Source organism: Humulus lupulus, chromosome 5, assembly GCF_963169125.1.
Source record: "Humulus lupulus chromosome 5, drHumLupu1.1, whole genome shotgun sequence".
NCBI classification, from domain to species: Eukaryota; Viridiplantae; Streptophyta; class Magnoliopsida; order Rosales; family Cannabaceae; genus Humulus; species Humulus lupulus.
The window spans coordinates 54,011,541-54,033,812 of NC_084797.1; the positions used below are offsets into that span (position 1 = coordinate 54,011,541).

The 22,272-nt window shown below is 38.0% G+C and overlaps 1 protein-coding gene across 1 annotated transcript; it reads left to right on the forward strand.

Moving 5' to 3' along the window:
- Positions 1–6,512: 6,512 nt before the first annotated feature.
- On the forward strand, positions 6,513–9,162 carry LOC133834831 (pentatricopeptide repeat-containing protein At1g43980, mitochondrial). Its single transcript, XM_062264585.1, has one exon. It carries the CDS (start codon positions 7,041–7,043, stop codon positions 8,928–8,930), a length of 1,890 nt encoding a protein of 629 aa, XP_062120569.1. The 5' UTR covers positions 6,513–7,040; the 3' UTR covers positions 8,931–9,162.
- Positions 9,163–22,272: the final 13,110 nt, after the last annotated feature.

Below are 22,272 nucleotides of genomic sequence, written 5' to 3' on the forward strand. Positions count from 1 at the left end.
GTTCGAACCCTACTCCATTTTTTTTCTCCTCACTTCTTCTTCAAATCTGAAACCCTAAGGGGCGGATATGCATGCATGTGATTCTAATGGCCATGCATGGTATGGATCTTGTTATATTATTTTATAATATAATGTAATATTATATTATTTTATAATATAATGTTTTAGATTAAATAAATGTAACATAGAGTGTCACATATTGTAACATATAGTAGAGAGTTACATTATCCAAACATGTAACATATTTGGTGTTACAAATTCATCACAAATTTGTAACTCCTAAATATCACCCATTATTGTGTAGATTTGTTGTTACACAATAATGAGATGAATTTCTTAAAGCTATATGAGAAATGGCTGATAGAGATGTGATTTTAACTCCCATATTGTGTATGGAAGTTACAAAATCAAGTGGGAATAAATTGGAACGTTTTGGAAAAAACTGAAAAAAGTGTTGCTGAAATTGACTGAGGGCCGCGGCGACTGGAACTAGCGCCGCGGCCCTAATGCCTGACAGCTTCTATAATTTCAGTTTTTTATCCAACTTTGAACGATTCCAACAGCTTAGTAACTCCCAATTCTCTATTTTAATTCCATAAAACACCCAATTAATCATTGGTAACAGCCATGGGGGTTGGTGGAATTTGAAATTCAAAGGGTGTCTCTAAACTCTATAAATAGGAGCCTAATGCTCACTTGTAAGACACACCATTTCTATCCACTAGAGCACTTGGCTAGAAACACCTTGAGGCTTGATTATTCCAGAAAGCATTTCCAAAATCTGAGAGAGATCCCTTAGTGCTTGAGTTAGGAGGAAATAAGCTTTTGGACAAAGGTTTTAAACCTTGTTCAAGTTGGTGATCCCCAATCCTCTTCACTTAGGTTGTGTAAGTGAGAGTTTGTTTGTGGTTTATGTTCTTCCTTTTATTCCATTGTTCTTCTTCTTATTCTCTTGTTTTATTTACTTGTATATTTTGTTTAAGAGTTGTAATCTCTTCATTTGGTCCAAACATTTTATTTTACTTGTAACTTTTGTTTTGAGTTGTACTTTACTATTCTCTTCTTCTTCATCATCTTCTTCATTTCCTTTGTTTTATTTGTATTTTCAGTTATAGAGTTGTAACACTTTATTTAATCAATCTTGTCCATTGTAATATTTTGCATAGAGTTGTAACATTATCTTACCATTTCCATTGAGGCAATATTATTTTTCCTAACAGATCTTGTGTTCTTGGTCTAAAGGGAAGTTGTTCTAAGAAGATCTCAAAGTTTGAAGATTTTTGGTGATCTAGTGAAAACAAAGCTAAGGTTCTAGAGTTTTATGTTTTTCCACTTATCTCCATCTTCTACCCTAACATTCTTTTAAAAAAAATCTGCATGTGGAAATATTGGGGCTCGGTTTGAGTGTATAGAACACAAGGAGGAAGTTTGAAAAGCTAAGGGAACCTCATCTCCAAGCTAGAACCATCAAAGGTAGATTTTTGGTTGGTTTTTGAGTGGTTTTTGGTTATTGATGTAGATCTGGTTGTATAGGTTGTTTTGTTGGTTTTGGGGGTTTATTTTATGCTTGAATGTTAGCTTATTTGTTTGTTTATTTGCATGCATGCATGTGGCTAGGGTTTTCTAGATGTGTTTATTTTGCTAGAATGTGTAAAAATGTATGCTGCCAAGTTTTCGTGGTCTGACTTCCAACGGGTCCGATTGTACCCTAATACCTCTTTTGTGGAAATAATTTCTATGTTTGCATAGTTCTAGATGAGTACTTGAGTTTAGGCTTTTGAAAATTGAACAAATGTGTTTTCAAACCTTTGGCATCTTGATGCAATCTGGAAAATTTCTGGGCAGCATGTGCTGCCTGGATTGTTTTGAATGTTGAACACGTTTTACTGAGCCAAAAGCCATGAAATTTGGTAAACTGTTAGTTTAAATATGTATAAGGATCACATAAAATTTTTAGAGGAAAATGCAAAATTATTAAAGAGTAATGGTTTTTCAAATTCTGCCCTAATAATCTGAAAACGAAATTTCTGGGCAGCAAACACTGCCCAGATTGTCTTACATTTTTTAATAGGTTCTCCTATTCTAAAAATTATGAAATTTTGAGAAAAACTAAATTAGATATCATTAAAGATCTTGGTAAAACTTTAGAAAAAAATGGGCTACGGTGTAAGAGAAATAATTTTTCAAAGAACCCTCAAAATCTGATAAAAACTCTTGTGCAACAGACACTGCTTAGATTTCTTTAAATGGTTTAATGAGTTTTGCCATTCCAAAAATTATGAAACTTGGTAAAAAAAAAATTAAGATATTTATCAAGGCCCTGGTAAAATTTAGATTAAAATATGTCACGGTTTAAGAGTAGTAATTTTTCTAATTTTCCCTAAAAATGAGGAAAAATATTAATTTCGAACCTTAACAAAAAATAAGTTTTGGGAGGTTAGTTCTCCTAACCTAAATTAAATTTTTGACATGAGCTTTCGCCTAGTTCCCATCATTAGGATGCATAATATGTGAACGGGATATTAAAGGGTTGTGGTTAGAGAACCTAACATAGAATATGAGCTTAAAAGCGAGATTTTTATCACGTTAAAATGAATAGTGAAAAAGTTAGGTTCTGAATTGGAAATGAAGTTTTTTTCAAAAATAGCTAAAGTCTTGGATATCTAACCAATCCCGAATTAGCTTAAGGTTATTGAGAATTCATTTTTACCATTTTCTAAGTACTGGGTCCAATTGCTCTTTCTTTTCGAAAATGACGTAATAAAGATCCTAGGTTATGGATTAAAGATGGTAAAAATGGGAGTTTGGTTTTATAAAACCGTAAATCGAAAAGTATTTTAACGGATAATAAATTGTAAAAGGTTGAAACACGCTTTTTTGGGTAAAGAATGGAAAATAGTAAACTCCATACTTGAGTAAAAAGTAGGTAGTTTTCTAAGATTAAGAGTTGTTTAAAACTCCTTTTTATAAGTAACCAAAATACGCGTAATACGATTGAGAGAGTCATCTGAAGATAGAATATTAAAATGCACAGCACGGAGAGCATGTTGCGATAAGGACGATTTTCTCAGGAAGCCGTAAATTGACTAAAGCAGAATCTGGTCTTATACACTGTAAAGTGTATAAGAGAAATTTTTAGTATATAGTCTCTAAGAGAACTTTATTGAATGTAGTTATCATAGAATATTAGTTATACGGGTATGTCATAGTTTAATCCAGGTACATTGTATTAATTACAGTAACCGCGAAGGGAAAAAGCGGATAGCAAAGTTAAAAGATCTAGCTGGGAACTAAGGACTCCAAGTAAGTTAGCATTTCTCTTTCTTGGCTACAACATGAATATACTAGTGTGTGCTTGTAGTAGTAGATTACACTAGTTTTGTTTGGGTCAATAAGACCAGGGTATGCTTAATGCCTACTCTTGCAATGCTTTGGCATTCTGCGGATAAATGGTAAGTAGGTTGGGTTGAAGCCAGAACCTTAGCATAATATAGTCCGGGTTTGAGCCAGGACAATTGTAATATAGTCTGGGCTGGAGCTAGGACATGGTAAGTATATAATCCGGGTTGAAGCCAGGACAATGGTGATATAGTCTGGGTTGGAGCTAGGACATGGTAAATATATAATACGGATTGGAGCCAGGACAATGGTAATATGGTCCAGGTTGAAGCCAGGACAATGGTAATATAGTCTGGGTTGGAGCCAGGACATGGTAAGTATATAGTCCGGGTTGGAGCCAGGACATAAATGTTGGAACCAGGTTGTGGCCCAGATCCTTTGTTGATAATTTAATTGTTTAGTCTTGATGTGTGTTACATATATTTGAATATTCTGAGAATCTTTTGAATGCAGGATATTACAATATGAGAAATATATTGTATGTTATGGGAATTTGCTGAGTGTAGGTTATTGTGTTAAGTGTGAACTTGGTTGTTAGAAACAACCAAAGTTATTGTTCAATATGGTAATCTATGTTGGATGCTTTGGGAATTTTCTGAATGCATGTTGTTTTAATATGTATGAACATTGGTTGTTGGACACAACCAATATGCTTGGATTTTGTTAGGACTATTATTGAGAATTGTATGATAGGGTTGGAAATTATCCAATCCCCTGTGACCGGTAGTGGTAACTAACTTAGGGTAACCCGTTGTTGGGTTTAGTATATTTGTGTGCAAGGCTATTCTTACTAAGCGTTTTCACTTACCTAGTTGTTTCATGTTGTAGGTAAGTGCAAAAGCAAAGTGGAGCAGTGAGCGTCAGAGTCTTCTTGTGGATATGTACATGTGACCCGACCTGAACACAATTTTGAAAAGAAACATTGTGAGCTCGTATCTCTTTTATGAAATTTGTTGTGCTTTAACTCTATAAAAGAGTAGTTGTAATTCCGTTTGCTAAAACTAAAAGTGTATGCACACGATCTTTTTAAAGTTTTTTTATATGGATTTTCAGTACAATGAATTAAAGTAAAAGTCTATATTTCTGCATGTTTTGGTCTTGTATGTTTTGAGGGTTGTTACAAAAAGTAAATTAAAAGAAGATAATTTCTTTTTTCCCAATTTGTCTAGTATCATCCAATTAATCCACTTAAATCCAAACCAACAAGGAAAAGAAGACTATTCATTTCCCACTCTATTCCACATGCCTCCCCTTATTTCCTTTCCTATTTATTTATTTTTTAAAATTCTATAATTTCTCAAATAAATAAAATAAAAAGAAATTAATTGTAGAAAATACTATTGCATGCTCACTATGCAACCATGCACATGCACACACCCAATGACTCATGTGCATCACTATTTACCATGCACATTGGTGCATTCAACCAAAACTAATTTACTTACAAATTAAAATAAACAACTAACAAAATAAAATCACATAATTCATGCCAACAATTCAAACAATTAAAAATAAATTTCTAACCCTTAACAATTAATAGTAAAACAAAGTATAAAATTAATTAAACTAAAAAAAAAATTGGTGCGCTACACGTTTATAGCTTGAACCACGTAAAACCTCTATGTTATTTTCTTCTAGTTTCTTTCAAGTTCTTAGGTTAGGTTGACAGCGAAAAAGGCAGTCAACAAAGGTCATCTCGGAGGTCCCATTGTTGTCTCCCAAGATTTTCCTCGGGGGCTGTCCTGCCCCTGCGAGCGTTCAAGTCATATCGCAGGTTAGGTTGTGCTTGGCAGCGACCACTGTCTTCAGGGTATCCTACTTCTGTTTCTCCCTCAGAGCCAACATATTCATTATTGACCGAGGCACTAATTCCTTGTCTTCGGTTGGCAGAGACATTTCTCCTATTGGCCCCTTGGGCAAGGTTTCTGTGATGCTGGCAAGGTGTTGGCGGGACACCACCTCCAGGCCTAACGTGATCTTTCGCAGTGCGCTTGGGCAAAACGCCTTGGGCTCCGCGAACGCTAGTCCATGAGTCTTTTGTATAAGTGTTCTTGAAGCTTGTGATGGCAAGCTTCAATGGAGGTTTTCTAAAGTAATGTATAGAGTGCTCTGAGTACAAGAATTTGTGAACCCTTTTACAATGGTACCTTAGCTCTATTTATAGAGGTTGGGTGTCATTAATATCATTTATTACAAATATTCCTCAATTATTCGGGGAGTTAATTGTTATTCAGCCCCTCTGAATGTTCTAATTAAGATTTTGGGTCTGTGCATATCGCATTGGGCCAATTCGTAGGTTGCAGCCCACCAATTTCATGGGAGACACGCCTCTAACACTATTAGAATGCGGCTGCACATTTTTCAGTGTTAGGTAGTGTTGAGGGAAATACCAATTGTCGAGTGTACAAACTTGATGCCACTACTCGAGGCACCCAAAAAGTTGTCAGACAATCTTGTGGTGTCCCAAGGCTACAGTGACTGACATCTGGCGCTCTGTCTAGGCTAGAGGACAAAACTCCTAGACCTAGAGGACTATCAGGTCAAGCAGACGGGAGGACCATTGGTGTGGTCCTTGGGACGTGGCCTCCCTTGGAGACATCCATGCCAAAAAAGGGATCATGGCTTGCTGGGAGGAGATTACACTCCGAGAAGCTCTGGATGAGATCTACAGAGCTTTATTATCTCCTGAAGAGTCTAATTATTGTCATGTGTCCAATGATGAAATCACGAACAACATACTTAATTATGATTTTTGACATATTATAAATTTAGAATTCAATAACTATAGTTATATAAATTTTTCTTTTAATTTCTTTTAAGTTTTAGTGCGGTAAAATTGATACTTGGCCATACCCGAAACAAATAATAAGATGATAGAAATGGAAATTGGCAGCACACTCAATGTTTGCATTTTGTTACGCTCATATACTCAAATTTTTGTTGGCATAAATATGTAATATCACAAAAATATTATTTCTGTTACTACCTGGTCCGTGACAGATTTGTGTCACACTTTTATTTGTTCAACTCATAAATATTTTAAAATAGAAAAATAATTAAAAAAAAAACATTTTAAAATATTAATAAAATAGTAGTCTTATATGCATCCCACTGTTGCGATACCTAAGACCATTGTCTCCAGCCAAGACCATTTAAACCTAATACGACTTGCAGTTCATTATTGTTGAGCCTTCGCGCGGCTAAAGGTTGAGTCTTATGTGGTCTGTATTGCATGACTACGTCTACGGCTTCACTACAGGCGTATGGTCAATAAGGTATTAAGGTTGCGTTGGTGTTGAATAACAGTTGTTCGAGGAAATGCCTCAGAGAGATGGCGATTGTTGCACTTGCAATGCGATGTCAATGGGCATATTTGAACAACCTGTATGACAAGGATAATTTGGAAAAATTCGGACCCAGCTTATCATGTGAAATTGGCCGGAACAGGAACTGGAGACTGGAGGGAACTTACAATTGATTGTTATTCATGCTTTGAGAATGGACCACGAGCACGAAATAGCAAAACCATCTGCATTATCTTGTGAAGCTTGGTATAGTATTTTTACTTATGGGATTTTTTTTATTTTTCTTTTGTGTTCATAAGTGGGGTGCTCTGCTTATTATTGTGGCAGTGCAATTGTATGCACCCAATTTTAAGGCAAGTAAATGGTCGCCACAGGACTTCGCTTTCTTATTACACTTACATCTTAGACCGATGTTGGACGATTAAATCTTTAAATTTTGTCAAGATCACTCATGCCCAGTTGATAAAAGTGGGGTTTAACACTCATACCTTTCTGGGAAATCGTTCACTCGATATTTACTGCCAGTGTGGGACCGTTGATGATGCATTGAAGGTGTTTGATGATATTGTTCACAAGAACTGTATATCTTGGAACATATGCTTAAAGGGGTTATTTAGACACGGCTGTCTCGAAAGGGCACGTATGCTATTCGATCAAATGACCCTTAGAGATGTGGTGACTTGGAATTCAATGATTTCAGGTTATTTGTCATATGGGCTTATTGGTTATGCACTGGTACTTTACTTGAAAATGCAAAATGCGGGCGTGAGACCCAACCAATACACATTCTCGATTTTGGTGTCGCTTGCTTCATGTGCTCACCAGGGCAAGCAAATTCATGGCAGCATAATTCGAAATGCTTTTAATTTATCAAATGTTGTGCTTGGAAATTCCTTGATATCCATGTATGGAAAACTTGGTCATGTTGATTATGCTTATGGAGTGTTTTTGACAATGGTGAAGGTCGATGCCATCTCGTGGAACTCTTTAATTTGGAGTTGTCATCAATCAGGGTATGGAGAACTGGCATTAGATCAGTTCTATTTGATGAGAACTACTCAACATGTACCTGATCAGTTCACAATGTCGACAGTTATCAGCATTTGTTGTATCATGCGAGATTTGGATAAAGGTAAGCAAATATTTGCTTTCTGCTGCAAGGTGGGATTTTTGTCTAATAGCATTGTTTTGAGTGCTGCTATTGACCTTCTTTCCAAATGCAACAGATTGGAAGATGCAGTCCAGCTTTTTAATGAATTAAATAATTTGGAATTGGCCGTGTGCAATTCCATGATTTCAAGTTATGCAGGACACGGTTTTGGGGAGAAAGCAATAAAACTTTTTGTGCTCATGTTGAAAGAAAATCTCAGGCCCACTGAATTTACTTTCAGCAGTATTTTAAGCTCTGTCTCTGGTATACTTCCAGCAGATCAGGGTAGTCAAATTCATTCTTTTGTGGTTAAAATGGGTGTGGAGTCGGATGCAATTGTTTCTTGCTCACTTGTGCAAATGTATTCTAAAGTTGGACTGATTGACTATGCTATGAAAGTTTTTGTTAATATGACTGAGAAAGATTTGGTGTCTTGGAACACCATTATAATTGGATTAACCCACAATGGCTATGTATTCAAGGCCTTGGACATTTTCAAAGAACTGGTTATCGAAGGTCCACACCCAGATCATATAACCCTACTTGGGGTTCTGTTAGCATGCAACTATGGAAATCTTGTTGATGAGGGAATGGAAATCTTTTCATGCATGGAGCAGGAATACGGTATCATACCTGAGTGTGAGCACTACCTTTGCATAATAGATTTGTTGAGTGGTGTTGGAAAACTCAAGGAAGCAATGAATATTATAGCAGAAGTACCATTTGAACCGAGCTTTATGCTATGGAGAGCAGTTCTTCGTTGTTCTGACATTTGTGCGGACTTGAAGTTGGTTGAAAGTGTTGCAGAAAGGATGATGGAAATAAAACCAAAATCATCTCTACCTTATCTGGTTTTGGCTCGAGCATATGAGATAAGAGGGAGATGGGAAAGTGTGATCCGAATCAGGGAGGCCATGAAACGTCACTGTATGAATGACATGATTGAATGTAGTTGGCTTGGGATAAAAAACCATGTCTATACATTCAAGGCAGACCAATTGCTACATCATGGAGGGGAAGACATTTACATAATATTGAAATTGTTATTTTGGCAACTGGAAGTGGGTTATATATGAACCGTTCGAAGAAATGAGGAGGCCGAGAGGAAGAATGGTAAAGATATAGAAGAAAAGGCATATGTCATATTCTTATTAGTTTTAAGTGCTAATAACTACAGTTTATGTGGTGTACGCAAAACCGACTAATATATGTTTAATTTTTTAAATCAAAATTTCTAGATGCCATTTAGATTTGTTTTTCCATTCTCACTGTGTTGGAATTGCTATAAATTCTAGATTAGTTTTTCCATTCTCGCTATGTTGGAATTGTTATAAATTAATAGTGGTAATAGATGGTTTTGTCGGATGCCCTAACACAGTTTGCCAAGTTAACAATGTTAAAGAATGAAATTAGGTAAACATTTTACATTGAATGACATGATGAGTCTTTTAAGATGGCCATAAGGGTCGCTAAAGATAAAGTATGATCGTACAAAAGAATCATGTCAGTATGGAGATGGAGGCCATTCTTATGGCAATTTCTTGAGCCTGAGAGTAGAGATGGGAGAGAGTTGATATTTTGATTGATTCTCAAATCCTAGCAATTAGCCTCAAAAGGAAAAAAAAATCCCTCACTCGTGGATTACCCTTTCGATTTCTTACGTGCTAGATGTTTCTTCTTATGTTGATTGTTGTAAGTTTAATTTAATTTCTCGTGATATTGACAGTGTAGTTGATGCTTGTGCCAAGTATTCAAGTGCGTTGCTAGTTAATGATACAGTTTTCCATAAAAAAAAATTTATGAATCGCTCTATGAGCACATTAGTGTAAGTATGCTTGCTCCGAGTAACTATATAAATATATATTTTTTTAATAAATTTTGCCACAGCATAAAAGTTAGGATTTTGCACATAATACCCATGTTGAAGGTGTTTTCCCGAGCACAATAGTTGATGTAAGTTGTTGACCTCACCCATTGTGAACCTATCTAGATGTATAAGGTTTGGGGTTGAGCCCATATCCATTTCTATGGACACCTATTCAATGATAAGCAAATTCGTTTTTAAATTTAGCTTGGGTCCTCAAGTTTGTCACACCATTCAACTTGAGGTCTCTATGCGTCTCCTCACCCTTAGGGTTATGGAAATTTCAGGCTCTGCATCATAACGTACGAAATTTTTTTAATATGCCAACATAAACACTCATTCTATTAATGTGCCCCCAACCATGTTATGGCCAATAACACGCCTTTCATTTAAAATTCTCATATTTTAACATCTAATACACTTCCTTCTCTCTCTCTCTCCCTCCCTTCTCCATCCACTCACACACCCTATATTGTAAAAATTGCAGCAACCCAACTTGAAATAGTTGAAGTATACTGAACTGAACGACCATTTGTGTTTTGCTCGGATCTGAAAGTTTCATTTAATGTGAAGAAAATGTCATTCTTGGAATTTTTTAAGAGAAAAATTAATGGGTAAGTATCCTCTCATTCTATCTATTTATGAATATAAAATGCCATGGTTAGATATGTAACAACCCGGATTTTCAAGACTCGATAATGCGGAAATATAAATGTTTTCATTTAACAAAATGTCTCAAAAACCTGTATAAAAAAAACTTTTTAAAAAGTCGTATGGCCATACTTAACATTTAGTTACAAACATATTTTATAAAGAGTAGAGTGAGCCTAGTTTAGGAAAATTACACAGCATTTCCAAAAATAAAACGGCTTCCCAAAAGGTCGGTTCACATGTACATTTGCAAGGTAGACTCCAGCGCTCATTGCTCTGCCTTGCCATTGCTCTTACCTACAACATGAAACCTTAAAACAAAGCATGCAGAGAATCTGGATCCATCCGGACCCTACACAATCAATTTCAAGAACGCAAAAGCGTCCTGGAAAACTTATGGTCATGCTTGATAACCAATGATAAATTATTTCCTATAAACAAATAAAATCCGGCACGCAGAAAATCCCAGAACAATCAGATATATTATATCACAACTAATTCTTATCAACAATTATATCCATGCACTCAGAAAATCCCAGAGCAAGCATATATATTATTTCACAACTATATCTTATCAACAAATATATCCCTGCACTTAGAAAATCCCAGAGCAAGCAGATATATCATATCACAATATAATTCGAGACCAACGCTCGATAATTTCCAACAATTCAGGCGTAACGTGCCTTCCAACATAATTGCTAATCTGTAAGAGAGAACCGACTCTCAACACTAAGATCTAGCCAATAAATATCTCCATCAATGGTAACTATCGCGTTACCTAGGGCATCACTAATTATCCAAGAGTGAAATCGAATTTACACGGTTTTACAGAGACTTCTATGCTAATCAGTGGTGCTGGTGAGCAGTTGCTCCTAGGGTGTTCAGCCTCACTCAATCTAGCAACCCCTAGTATCTCTAGGCACTCTCACTGAATGGTCAATATTCACGGCTGCTATCCGGGAATAACTTATCAGAGCACTTGCTCGGGTTCTAACCGTTCACTAATTAAGTAAGCAGGAGGGCCCCTAGGTCCCATTTATTTTGGCACCCCTATGTCTAACCAGCTAATCCTCACCTCTTGTCCACTCGTCGCGGTAATGAGCCAGACATAATAAAATTAAGTAGTGTGATGGGGATCAACTGTCTAGGCTATGAAGGATATCTACCGTTCATATTTTCTAAATCAGCACTCACTAGACTAACGTCTCTAAGCAACTTTCTACGACATTCTATATATGTGCATGCATCTCTATACTAACATACAAGACAATAATCGTTTCATGTTGCAGCCATACAATATAAGTTGACTTACTTGGAGTTCTTAGCACTCAGCAGGTTTTCACCCTCCAACGTTCAGTCCAGTTACGCTTAGCCAATATTGTAGTTATCCATACAGTATACTCAGATTAATTATGACACTCATAATTCATTATTATTATTTTGGGCAGTTTGGTTATTTTCAAAATCATTTGTAAGGATTAATGATCCTTATTTGGTTTTTAAGCCCATTAAGAAAATTCATACAAAATATTTGAGACTAAACCCTAAGTCTCGGGGAGACCTATCATATGGTCTCGATACCTAGGTTCGGGTATCACAATAGTATTTTCCCACAATCCACTAAAAATCTTATTCTTTCAAAGTATCGTTATTAACCCGCGCTTTCAACAAGTCGGTAAAATATATAAAAGATTTTAGCCGGTATTATATCCCAAAAATACTAATTAAATTCCTTAATTATTTTTCAAGAAAATAAATTCTTAATTTTTCTTAAGGTTTTAATCTCTAAAAACTGTTTTAAGAAAATAGCATAATTTGTCTTAATTAGGAAAACCGTTAAAAAATTTCGCATCTTAATTTTTCAAAATCAATTAATCAAGTTTACTTACTAGAAAAATAATTCACTTAATCATTTTCTCAAAATATAGGGTTTTAAACCCTCTTTTAATTTATTAACTATTAATAAATTAAATCTCTTATTTTTAAAAAGAATAAAGATTCTTTAATAAAAATAATTCACACTAAACTCAAAGTGGCAATTTTAGTGAAAATATATTTTCAAGACTTACCAATTTATATCTTGAAATAAGCAAAATTTTACTTTTTACCTTAAGTTCCAAAATCTCAATTTTACACTAAGTGTGAAAACCTTATTTTTCACATTTTTAACTACATATTTTGTTAGTCCATAACTTGAAATTTACTTACCAAATTATTACCAAAATTTCCCAATTCCATTTTTGGTATGCCATTTAGGTTTTTGTAAAATCTTAGGTCAAAATGATCATTTTTTATTGGTGAAATAATTTTCCAACAATGAGGTAAAAATGACCTTATTTTCAAGTCCTTATTTTTTCCAAACTTTGACACTTAATAAGTTTTAAAAGGTTCAGTATTTTCTTACTAAATTTTACAGTGGAATACTAGGTTATGCCAATAATATGTCCACAAAACTTTAGAAAATACTGTGTTCATTTGCCCTATACAGTGGCTGTCCAAACTTGGTTCCGAAAATAAGATTACGAAAAAACAGTTTTTTACCTAAACTTTGAAATAGCACAACTCACTCATTTTTAAACATTATGTACTCAATCTCAACAACATCACAGTACAATTAAATTTTACAAAATCAATATACAGTGGATGCTAGGCCCCTTGGAAGTCACAGCTCAAAACATGTATTTTGTTTAAGGTTTCTACAAAACCCTTGGGGGTTTTGATCCCTATTTTCAAAACTCAACACACAAGCATCATAAAAATTATAAAACAACTGCCATAACCTTATTACATCACCAATAAGAAACTTTAAGCATTAACTATACAAAATAATGCTTAAAACTAAAAACCCTACAACAAAAATCATAAAAAGTAAACTTTTTTCCTCTTTGGTGTTCTTGCTTAAGGGGTGGATCTTCCTACTAGCTTTTGCTCCCTCAAAACCTTTCAAAAACCCTAACCAACTCCCCCCAACAACATAGATAATTAGCTATTTGAAAATCTATGGTTAAAACTTCACAAAAGTCTAGTTTATTGAAACTTTACCTTAGGGAAAAAAATCCTTCCTAGACCAAGGCTTAGCTTCCAAGACTCCTTAGTGTTCTTGAGGTTGAATATTGAGAGAAAACTTTGAGAGAGTTTTCAAAAAAGATGATAGTGAGAGAGAGAAAGTGGGTGGTCGGTTCTTAGGGGGAGGTTAGAAGAGTTTATACAACTCTAAACTATCCTAAAAGGGATTTAACTTAATTAATTTTTTGTTCACACCTTTAAAAAAGTCACATGGCCGGCCACCCTTTCATTTTATCTATGTTTTATATATATATATACATATTTTATAACAGTGAACAATTATTTCATAAGAAGAAAAACCCAATTTGACTTTCTACACATTTTTCACTCTTATTAAGTTTTAATCACAAAATCTTAACATTAATTAATTAAATTAAATGTCTCTCACATTTAATTTAATTAATTACACAATAAAATTTAACCTAAGGTCCATTCATGGAATAAAATTCCTCATTTCGGTAAAATTAAGCATTTAACATAAAATAGCCTAAAATTTCTAATTTCTCTTAGGTTTATTATTTTTGACCAAACTTTAATTTTTATGAATGTATTTTATGCCCAAAATATATTTGCCATAGCTTTTCATTTTATTTTCCGAGATTTTTACTCGATCAAGGTATTTGTGTCGGTCCAGGACCGAAAGTCTTATCTTGACTTTTAAATCACAAAATTCATAATTTGGCTAGTAATAACTCATGGAATAAATTCCAAAAAAATATAATATTTTTTAAAATAATATTCTTAACTCGGGGAAAAAAATCCCGACCCGAGTCGTTTAAAGGTACCCAAAAACGCAGGACGTTACAAGATACTAGTTTTGAACTGTTCTGTTGTTGAGTTTGATATTTTTTCTGCATTTTTTTATTTGTTCTTCGGATCTGACAGATATGGAAATATGTATGTATAACGATGCCAAATCGAGGAAAATGTTATGCAATTGCGTAAAGGTGCTAGAGAGCCTCTAAGAATCAATGCCACATCGATGCCACATTGATGCTCCTACGATGCAATTTTGATGTTGAGACGAGAATTGTAATGCCCTACTACCCTAGAGTTGCTACCATGTGATTTTAAAATGTTCCATTAGCTTGCTAATCGAGGTATTAGACTAAAAAGTGTGATTAAATCGAAATAAAGACTCATTTGATGAAACTTAGGTAAAAAGGTTGGACATTCATTTAAACCATATAAGTGTTACATTGGGATCCCAAAATATTGTTTTAAAATATATCTACAACTCAAAAGTTAGGGTACATTCGACCTAAGCGACAAAATCAAACGTTTGCACAATGTTCCTCAAAACTACCCCAGTCGTGGCGGCTAGGTAGGCCAAACATGTCCGCGCCACCCCATGCCCTCCAACTCATGCTTGGTCGGCCTCTCCATTGCCCTTACCTGCACCATAGAACACCATGAGCCAAGGCCCAACAAGAAAACTCCACACACATAGCATAAAATAATTCATTCAAGTAAATGCATAACTTTACACAGATACAACAGGCTATTCACGTAGCGGCCTACGCCGTCCAAGGTGTTTTACCAGGCACCGGGTTCACGATCTTCATCGAACAGGTGAGTACAACAACCTAGATGGTCATGACATGGCGACCTGCATTCTGCATGTTTGTTGTTGTTCCCAACCTTCGTCGATCCCGACCTTCGCTGATCCCGACCTCTGTCGATCCTGACCTTTGTTGATCCTGACCTTCGTCGATCAATCATAATCGTACAAACATGGCATAACAACTATGGATATTCATACATAACATTAAACACAGATAATCGGGTCATGCCCTGCTCTACAGGCACAAACAGTTTTCTTACCTGTGTCCCGAGCTGATCGTATCCATCAAACCTAGTCACAACGCAATAATAATAAATATCCATCAAACCCTAAACCAATTAAGAACTTTGAAATAATATTCTAGCCTCTGAGACCTCGAATTCTACTAATCAGGTAGTAGAATCCTTCCCGAGCCCTTAAATTTGAGTTCCCAAGCTTAAAACCTTGCTTTGGCCATTTCCCCTGATTTGAGACGTGACCTAGCCCCCCTAAGACCGCGGCGCGCTATAAGTTAGAGAGCCCCAAGGCTCTCTCCTGGGGAACAAGGGCCACGACGCACCCTACCTGCGCCGCGGCACCTAGGCAACTTCAGAGACCCTCCAGGGCCTTCTCACGCACACGGGCTGCAGCGCCTGAAGAACAGGGTCGCGACTCGAGCTCCAAACCCATAACTCCCCTATGTTTTTCTCAAGCTAAACCCACCCAAATCAGTACTGTTATCCCCATTTCCTCTCAGGGTTTTGGGCCCTCGCCCCGGCCCGCGGTCAGAGGGGCCGGTTCGGTATTTGGGCCCAACCCGCGGACTACGGACTGGGCCTGTGTAGAAAGGTCCGGGAAGTACCTCCGGGTTCATGATTCGGCTCGAACGGTCCCGGCACTGTTCGGAGTGCCCCGGATCATCGCGGCCATCGCGTCCCGCTCCCGGGCCCAGAATGGTCCGGGCCCGAAGTAAACGCAGCGGGCCCAAGGTAAACTAACCTGGACCGCTTCATCCCCAGGCTATGGGCCGGGCGTCCAGGACACTGAAGCCGCCTCATTTCGCGTGGGTCTTGTCCCCCCACTTTTCACCTGCAGAAAGGGTCTCCTTGGGATTGTCTGCTGGCGTGTCAGGACTGCGCAGCCAAGTACTCTGACCGGTCTTGTCCCCTGAATCTGCCTCGTGATTCGAAGTGGTCAGAGCCAAAGTGCCGTTTTGTCGGGAGAATGCTTGCATCTCAGGGTAACTAATTGGGCCTGAGCTGGTTTGGGTTTGATGTACTATATATCTTTTTAGCTCGGACCTCTACTAGGAAGGCCCCCTGTACACATATTCCAAATGGGCCCGGGTCAGGCCCGGCCCAAACCTGATGTCCCCCTCATTCTATAAATATAAGTTGTAATGCTCCATAGAAAAGGGGGAGAAGGCAGAAACTCTGCTGAAATACAGTTAAACAACTCCATTGTAAAAGCTTATTCTAGCTCTAATACAGACTTATATACAGACTCGTGGACTAAGGCTAGTTAACGCCCCAACCACGTAAAAACCTTGTGTCGATCCTCTATTCTCTTTATTATAATCAGTAAATATCCTTCTTTATGATAGTTGCCGAAAATCTCGGTTAACAAGTACCTAAACCTAAAATTGCGTCTAGAATCCATATCAATGCAACATAACCAGCATAACTACCCCAAATACTACTCCATAGACTCACCAAAACTCAAATCAAACCAAGGTTTAAACCTAAATAAAAAACTTTAACTTACAGCTGAAAACTTAACAAAAATCATAATAGAACCTTACTTTAATCAAGGAATTCGACCCTCAGCTAAACCCCAAGCACTTCAAGCTTCAAGTTTCTTCAAACCCTCAGCCAATTCCCCAAGAATTTCACCAAAACTTCCAAGTACAACAAGGGAGAGGGTGACCCAAAGAGAGAGATAGATAGATAGAGAGAGAGAGAGAGAGAGACTAAGTGTTTTTTTTCTTCTTCTGATTGAGTCTAGAGTCCTAAGGCTCTATGTCTATCCCTTGCACTACAATGACCAAATTTTCCCTAAATTAACTATTAGCCTTTTAATACCACCAAGGGAAATTTTGTTATTCACACCATTCCCGCTAATTCCTTGAGTATTCCTATAAATCCCCAATTACCGCCGGCATACCCAAATAACCGCTAAATCATTGCCGCTAAATCACTACCTATTACCCGGTAAATCCCAAACACACACTAACTCCCCAAAATACCCCTAGGCTCACCCCGAATCGGGTATTTGACTCCGTTGTGACTATTCCACATATCCGGTCCCTAGGCCCGCCTCGGATCACACATCTCAAATATATCTCCACAATACTGTAGTCTTAGACATATCACAATAGAACACACTTATTTATATATATATATACCATCAACGGGTCAAAAATTACAAATATGCCCTTAAGAACACGAACGGGCCCACATGCATATTTAATTCACCTAAACATGCATATCTAGTCATATAATAATATAATTCGAGTAATGTAATGATGCACATATATCACAATTAATCACGTGGTAATACAATTAAATCAATTATTGCCTTATTGGCACGCTAATCAAGGCACTAAGCCTTATTAACAAATTTGGGGCGTTACAAGAATAGAATTTGGGAATTATTTGCGATGCAATATCGATGGTATGACAATGCCATGAATGTTGGTGTGTTTCAGCATCGAAATGACATCGAATTAGCATCGAAAATGCATCGTGTATATATAATATCCAACCAGCAACATCTATGTTGCATCGCCAAAGCATCGATGTGGCATTGCCAATGCGAATAGCATTGCATAAGCATCGATTTTGCATCGAATTTAATGTATTTTTATAATTTTTCTAAGATTTTTTTTTTGTTGTAAATTTGCAAGTTCCAGAGTTAATATAATTATTTCTTACAACAGTGTTTGTGAACGAAAAAGAGAGAAATGGAATTTCAAAGGTGGTTTGAACACTATAATACACATACCCATTGATGTTGGTTACACAGAATTATTGGAGAAGTTGACTTCAAAGTTGAAAGTGGATAGGTCATTATTTGCCTTAAAGTTGAAAGTGTCATTTACATGCAATGATTTTAGCTAATTAGATCCCATTGAAATCATGGATGATGAAAGAGTGAGTGCTCTTATTTTAGACAATTCGAAGTCCTTAAATCATCAGGTTCCTTTATGTGTCACTTCATTTGCAAAGAACATTTCTCTTCTTGATCCATCTCCTAGAGCGAGTGTTAATAAGGATTATCATAATCAATCTTGCACGGTTGTTCCATAAACATCTCCTGGCCCAAGTGTATGCATTGAAGATCCTAGTCAAAATGAAATTTTTTTCCCCAAAAAAATCTCCCGCATGATGATGGGTATGAGTACGAGACTTATGTCAATGACGATCCAATTGCCTATTTGGGTGATGATGATGACAGAGTTCAGGGGTACAGTAGTTTTGATGATAATTATGAGGATCGGTTTCCCATGCTACATGTGGACCAAGTGGATAATGGTAATGTACAGCCCGAGCCAAGACTTAAAGAAAGTCAAGGATGCAGGACTCCTGGCTCAAAGAGTAGTCGTCCAACTACACAAGACGATAGAAATAGATGGATTTCTCAGGCATATACTGCTGAAGATATCCCATGCCCTTCTTATGTTATCCTTATGTCATCTGGGGTGAGTTATGGAGTAATAGAAGTTGGGAAGGTTTTTGAAAACAAGTTAGAGTTGAAGACGAAGGCCCACTTATATGCAATGAAGCATAAATTTGATTTTGTGGTGAAGAAGTTAGGTAGTGAAGTTTGGTATATCACTTGCAAGGATCCTGATTGTGGGTGGAGATGTCATATGGAAAAGCTTGGAGATGTCGAGAGAAGGCTCTTAGGTATGTCAAGGGGACACTTGAAGCATCCTACCAAAAGTTACTGTTGTACTTGTTCACACTTCAACAGAAAATCCCGGTACATTGACAGATTTTTTTACTGAGGATGATCGGTTCAAATATTTCCTTTTCTCACTCAGAGTTATTTGAAGACGGTTTTATACATGTCGTCATGTGTTATGTGTGGACGACACATTTTTAAAGACAAAATACGGTGGGTGGATGTTATGTGCAGTCACTTTGGATGCAAATAATAATATGTATCCAATTCCATTTGGGATTGTGGATAGTGAATATCATGTATATTGGACGTATTTCATGTCAAAGCTAAAGGAAGTGATTGGGGAAGCTGAGGACTTGACGTTTGTATCTAACAGGCATGCTAGTATTACACATGCCTCGGCTTTGGCTTAGGCCTCCCGGGTCTCTTGGAGTGATGTTTTAGTGCAGGCTTGGGTCTCCGTGACTTCCTTGAGCAGACTCTCAGATTTTTCCTGGGCTCCCTTGGACTCCTTTAGGTTATCCTCGGCACAGATTTGAGCCTGGTGGATGTCATGAATCAAGGCCTCATCAATGGTTGTTTTTGAGGAGAGAAGGGAGCTCTGGCGTATGACACCAAGAAGAGTCTAAAACAGAAAACTGAATTAGTTAGAGAAAAATAACAAGTAACCAAGAAAGTAAATGCCAAATAATGCTGACTTACAGAAACTCCGAGCTCCATAATATGATAAAAAATGAGTGTGGTGTTATCTCCGTTCAAAAATCACCACATATTGGCATCGAGGTTGTTGCACGATTGGTATGCCCAGGATAGCAAGTTCGAGCATAGCTCAGCTCCTAAGTTCCCAGCCATGTTTTCCAGGGGGTACTCAGGCATATGTGGTGCAACAAAAAACTGTCAGACCACGGTCGGAGTTGGGGTGCCCACAGGCTTCGGAGCCAAAGGGTCTACAACCTTTTTTCCTTTATCCCCAACAGGGACTAAGTAGGGAGGAGGAGGATGAGGAGGAGTCTTCTTTCCCTAAAAAGATGGCATGGGAATTGGAGGCTCGTTTATGATTGCCTTCGAGGTTCATGGAGTGATGTCCTTGGCCACCTTCGTAGCGTCAGGAGCCTGGGGCTTGGGCTTGTTAGAGGCAGATTTTGAGGTCGCCAAGAGAGGGTCCTCAGCAATCCTCGCGGCCTTCGAAGGATGGGCATCGTTCTTCTAGGTGGCGCATCCCTGCTTGCTACCTCGGGCCTTAGGAGGCATCCCCCAGATTTTGTCCAAGTCAGAATCCATCCACCTAAAAAGGAAAAAGAAGATCAACTATGTTGAGAAATTTTTTTACACAAGTTTAATATTGAAGATGACTAAGTATTAGGAACCTAACTGGAGGACTCATTTGAGCTCGAGCTTGGGGAACAGGAAATTCCCCTATCTTCTGACGAGGCTAATGGAGTCCCCCCCCCCCCCCCCCCCCCTAAAAGTAAGGGATATCTTGAAAGGTCCCTATAGTAATTGGTCCCATATTGGACGACTACCAATCCCAAACCTCGTCTAAACTGTACATCGTTTGGTACTTCCCCAACCAGCTATCAAACCTATGAACCTTAAGGTCTAGCCATGACCAGACCATAAAATTGTTATCGGGATTGTTAAATAAAACTATGGTATTGTGTTCCTATCTAAGCAAAGTGGGAGACCATTTCGATAGGTCAAGCACGACCTTACCTTCTTCAATCGAGCTCATTGAGGCCTCGAAAGACCAAGTTACAGGGCCACACAAGCTCGAACCCTAATGTTTACCTCTGGAGGGGAGCTTGGCCGTTGGCACTGAGACTTCTTCCCACCTCGCATACTTGTGGATTCTCGAGTCTTCTGTAGACTCGCCTTCACCAAGGAGGCTGCAAAGTCGGAGCTTGTCCTTGTGAAGAAGGTAGTTGAGGGCTCCCCGAACATAAGGAAGCTTGAGGATTGCTTCCTTGTGGTCCTTCATGGCCTCGGTAGGCTGTGGGCGATGATATTTGGCTACAAGAAAAGATTGGATGAGTATTTCGAGCTCAAAATAAAAGAAGAAACCAAAGAACCATGATAGAATACTTATGAATCCGCTGGAATAAGTAAAAAATGGGAGGAAGTGAGACCTTCCGTCCAGAAGAAGGTGGTCTTGAAATTGGGAGGATGGTTGGGGATATCCTCGAATAACTGTCTCTCCTTGGGGTAGCTCAACAGATAGTAAAACCCGTCTCCACCATGAGCTTGGGAGGGGTTTCTCTTAAGGTATATTAGGTATAGAATCTCCTGTGTCAAAGGCCCATCCCACTTCAACTCCTAGTATAAAGATCTAAGGGCGGCCAAGACCCTATATGAGTTAGTCTGGAGCTGGAATGGGGCAATGCTAGCATAGTCCATGAAGTTTCGAATGTAGTCCTTTAGGGGAAGTAGGGCCCCAACTCACATATGCTCGCGACTTAACTTTCCTCTCAGGATCGTCTTTGCCAGGGATGAAGCAGCTCCTCTTGTCGGAGCTGGCAGGCTGGCACACCAGCTTGCCGGATAGCTTTAGCCCATGGCAGGATAATAACTCTGAAATTTGCTAGGTTGAGATGACGGAACTTTGGTGATGTTTGGCCTCGAAGAAGGAGCTCTCTGAAGTCAGGATGGAAAGAGATTTGGGGGTTGTGGACGGTTGATTTGATGAAACCTCCATGAGGCTGAATGAGAGTGTGTCAAGGGAGTAAGCTACGGTGACTTTAAGTTTAGGATCTAGTGGAGTTGGCTAGATTTTGGGGTCTGGATTAGGAAGCACCGCAACTCGAAGCTTCTTTCTCTTCCTCTCTTTGACCTCGTCGATCTGACATTGAAAATGGGCTTGGATATCCTCTCGTTTGAGTTGTTCCTTGTGCTCACAGATTAGTCGTTGGTTTCGCGTGAATGGCGATTCAGGTTGAGGAGATGGTGAGTGGTAAGGGATGGCAAGCTCAGACCCCCACTAATTCTCTGAAGACTGTGACATCTAACAAGAAAGAAAAAGGTGAAGGCCCATTATAGAAAAAAGGAGGTGGAAAATATTATGATATTGATAACTCGAGTTTGCAAGCTCGAGATAACAAGATCGCCTTAATCGAGCCTGAAGGCTTGAAATGGCAAGATTAACTCAAATGCCAACACCGAACTATTATAAAGTTTGGGGCATCGAGAGTGTACCCACGCGAGAGTGGGCGGTTACTATCAGTTTAAGAGTATCCTGAATTTCTAGGAAAAAGTGGGCAGTTACCCCAAAAAAGAGATATTATCGGGATACGTGTGTTAAAACCCTAATCTAGAACCCATTTTCTTAAGCTACACGAATCTTATAACCTATTACCCCGTAACCTAAAGAAAGGTTCCATTTTTATTTGTT